We start from the raw sequence: 2047 nt of genomic DNA, 5'->3' as shown, positions 1-2047 counted from the left end.
ATAATAATTTTCCTTTGCTTTTTAAACCTGAAAGTGTAATACGGACCTTCAGTAGTGGCCATCGACAACTATAACTTACCACTACCACCACTACTACTACTACTACTACTACAATTTCTGCTGCTACTACTACTGCTACTACTATTATTTCTACTGCTCGTAGTAGTAGTGGTAGTAATACTACCCACTTCTACCACTACCACTACTATTATCACTACTATAATGCTACTACTTGTACTAGAATACTATAGGCCTACTACGATACAGCACAACAGCATAATTTGTTACAGTGTTCGATGAATATAGCCAACTGAGAACACGGAAGTGCAGTCTTACCACGGAGCTACTAGCTCCATGTTTTTACACATTATAATACTCCAATGCTGACAGTCCACATGACAAAGATTGAATAACGGACGCAAACTATAACCTAATTAACCAGAGCAAAGATTACGTTAGAATTTGGTTGCCTGTACCTGTGAGTTTTATTTGATGTTAACGAAGAAAATCCTGGTTTTACCACGGTCCTTTTGATCCGCTTTGGCCTTCTGGTCTTGCGACTCGCTGTTCTCATCGAACTTTTGTCCGAACACTGGCGCCCTGGTACCCTCCCTGCACGACAAGAAGCTCTTGAGGGCGTCACGGAACTTTTTGTGTTGCACAGTGTAGATGATTGGGTTGGCACAGGAGTTGCAGAAAGCGAGAACCACGAGCACTCGGTCTACGGGACCGTACAAATACTTCGGCGAGAGGAGGCCTAGGTTGAACGCCAGGTAGGCCGACTGGTTCGGGGCCCAGCAGACGATGAATGTGAGTACAACGACAAAGAGCAACCGGATTACCCGCTTCTTGGCCCTGAGTATGCGGACTGATGGGTGCGAGACATCCACCTTTCCCGCGCTTTCTTGTAAAAACTTCCTCGATTGTCGATGTAGAATGTACACCGTCAATGCCTGAGCTAGGAGCATCACGATGATGGGGACGACGAGAACGAGCAAGAACGACGTAAGTCCCAAGACTTGTGAACCACTTGGGGTGGGAAATCGGATGTAGCAAACGTGCTTGACGCTGTCGACAAAGAAGACGAAAAACGCAAAGCTGTTCAGGACGAATGCAGCCGCCCATATCGCCGCGATGCAGAGCAAAGTGTGCCGATGAGAGAAGATACGCTTGGAACGGAACGGGAACGCTACGGCCACAAACCGCTCAACCGAAATGACCGCCAGGGTGAAGATCGACGCACTCACAGAGATCCACATCGGCCGAGAGGTGAAGATGAACTTGCAGTAGAATTGCCCCAACCAGGATGGAGGGACACGCAGGATGTCCGGAATCGGGATGAGAAACACCGAGGTGAGGAAATCCGCTACGGCCAGGGCTCCGATGAGGGTGTCGGTGGATCTTCTGACAACTTTCGGCCGGAAAATGACGCACATGACCAATAAATTCCCGACTGTTCCCACGATCGCCGACACCAACTGCAGAATCGCCCACCACTCCCAAGAAATTGAAGCCCAAAGCCACGGGTCGCCATCATTAAGATCTTCCGGACTTTTGTTATCCATTGTTCGTAAGTCTAGAGTTGTGAAAACTTCAAGCTCAATCCCTGAAGAAAGAGAAGTCTCCATAGTGCAAAGGGCCTTGTGCTGTTTGCATGAAAACATCCAGGATAAGTATGTTTAGAACAAAACAACCCATTTGACAAATTTAACGATAAAAGAAATTGGCCATCACGTGAGATGCCGAGCCTTGTCTCGACTCCCTCCTTCGCCTTTCTCTCTTTGCTGTACACGTAAAAATGACACTCGAAATAATCGTAGCTTCAGCTTAATTTATTTATCTATTGCAATTCTTTATCCAGAGTAGCCTGATCAGCATGAGATATATAAACAGTTGTCAACATATTCACCATGAAAAATTAGTTTCATTTCCGAATTCATATTCACTCTACGATGTTTTGTCAGTCCTTACGTTTTTCCTGAAACTACTGAAAGAATATTAACATCAATATCATACAAAATAGATCAATCTTTTGAATTCCAGCAGT

At 45.5% G+C, this 2047-nt stretch overlaps 1 protein-coding gene across 1 annotated transcript; it reads right to left on the bottom strand.

The window, feature by feature from the left end:
- Positions 1 to 485: 485 nt before the first annotated feature.
- Positions 486 to 1565, bottom strand: LOC139730152 (allatostatin-A receptor-like). The gene has a single exon (XM_071641053.1). The coding sequence runs from the start codon at positions 1563 to 1565 to the stop codon at positions 486 to 488; it is 1080 nt and encodes a 359-aa protein (XP_071497154.1).
- Between the last annotated feature and the right edge of the window lie 482 nt (positions 1566 to 2047).

Source organism: Diadema antillarum, unplaced genomic scaffold, assembly GCF_040938485.1.
Source record: "Diadema antillarum isolate AM-2024a unplaced genomic scaffold, OU_Dant_1.0 seq00000293_RagTag, whole genome shotgun sequence".
Taxonomy (NCBI): Eukaryota; Metazoa; Echinodermata; class Echinoidea; order Diadematoida; family Diadematidae; genus Diadema; species Diadema antillarum.
This window is presented reverse-complemented; position numbering and strand designations above follow the sequence as displayed.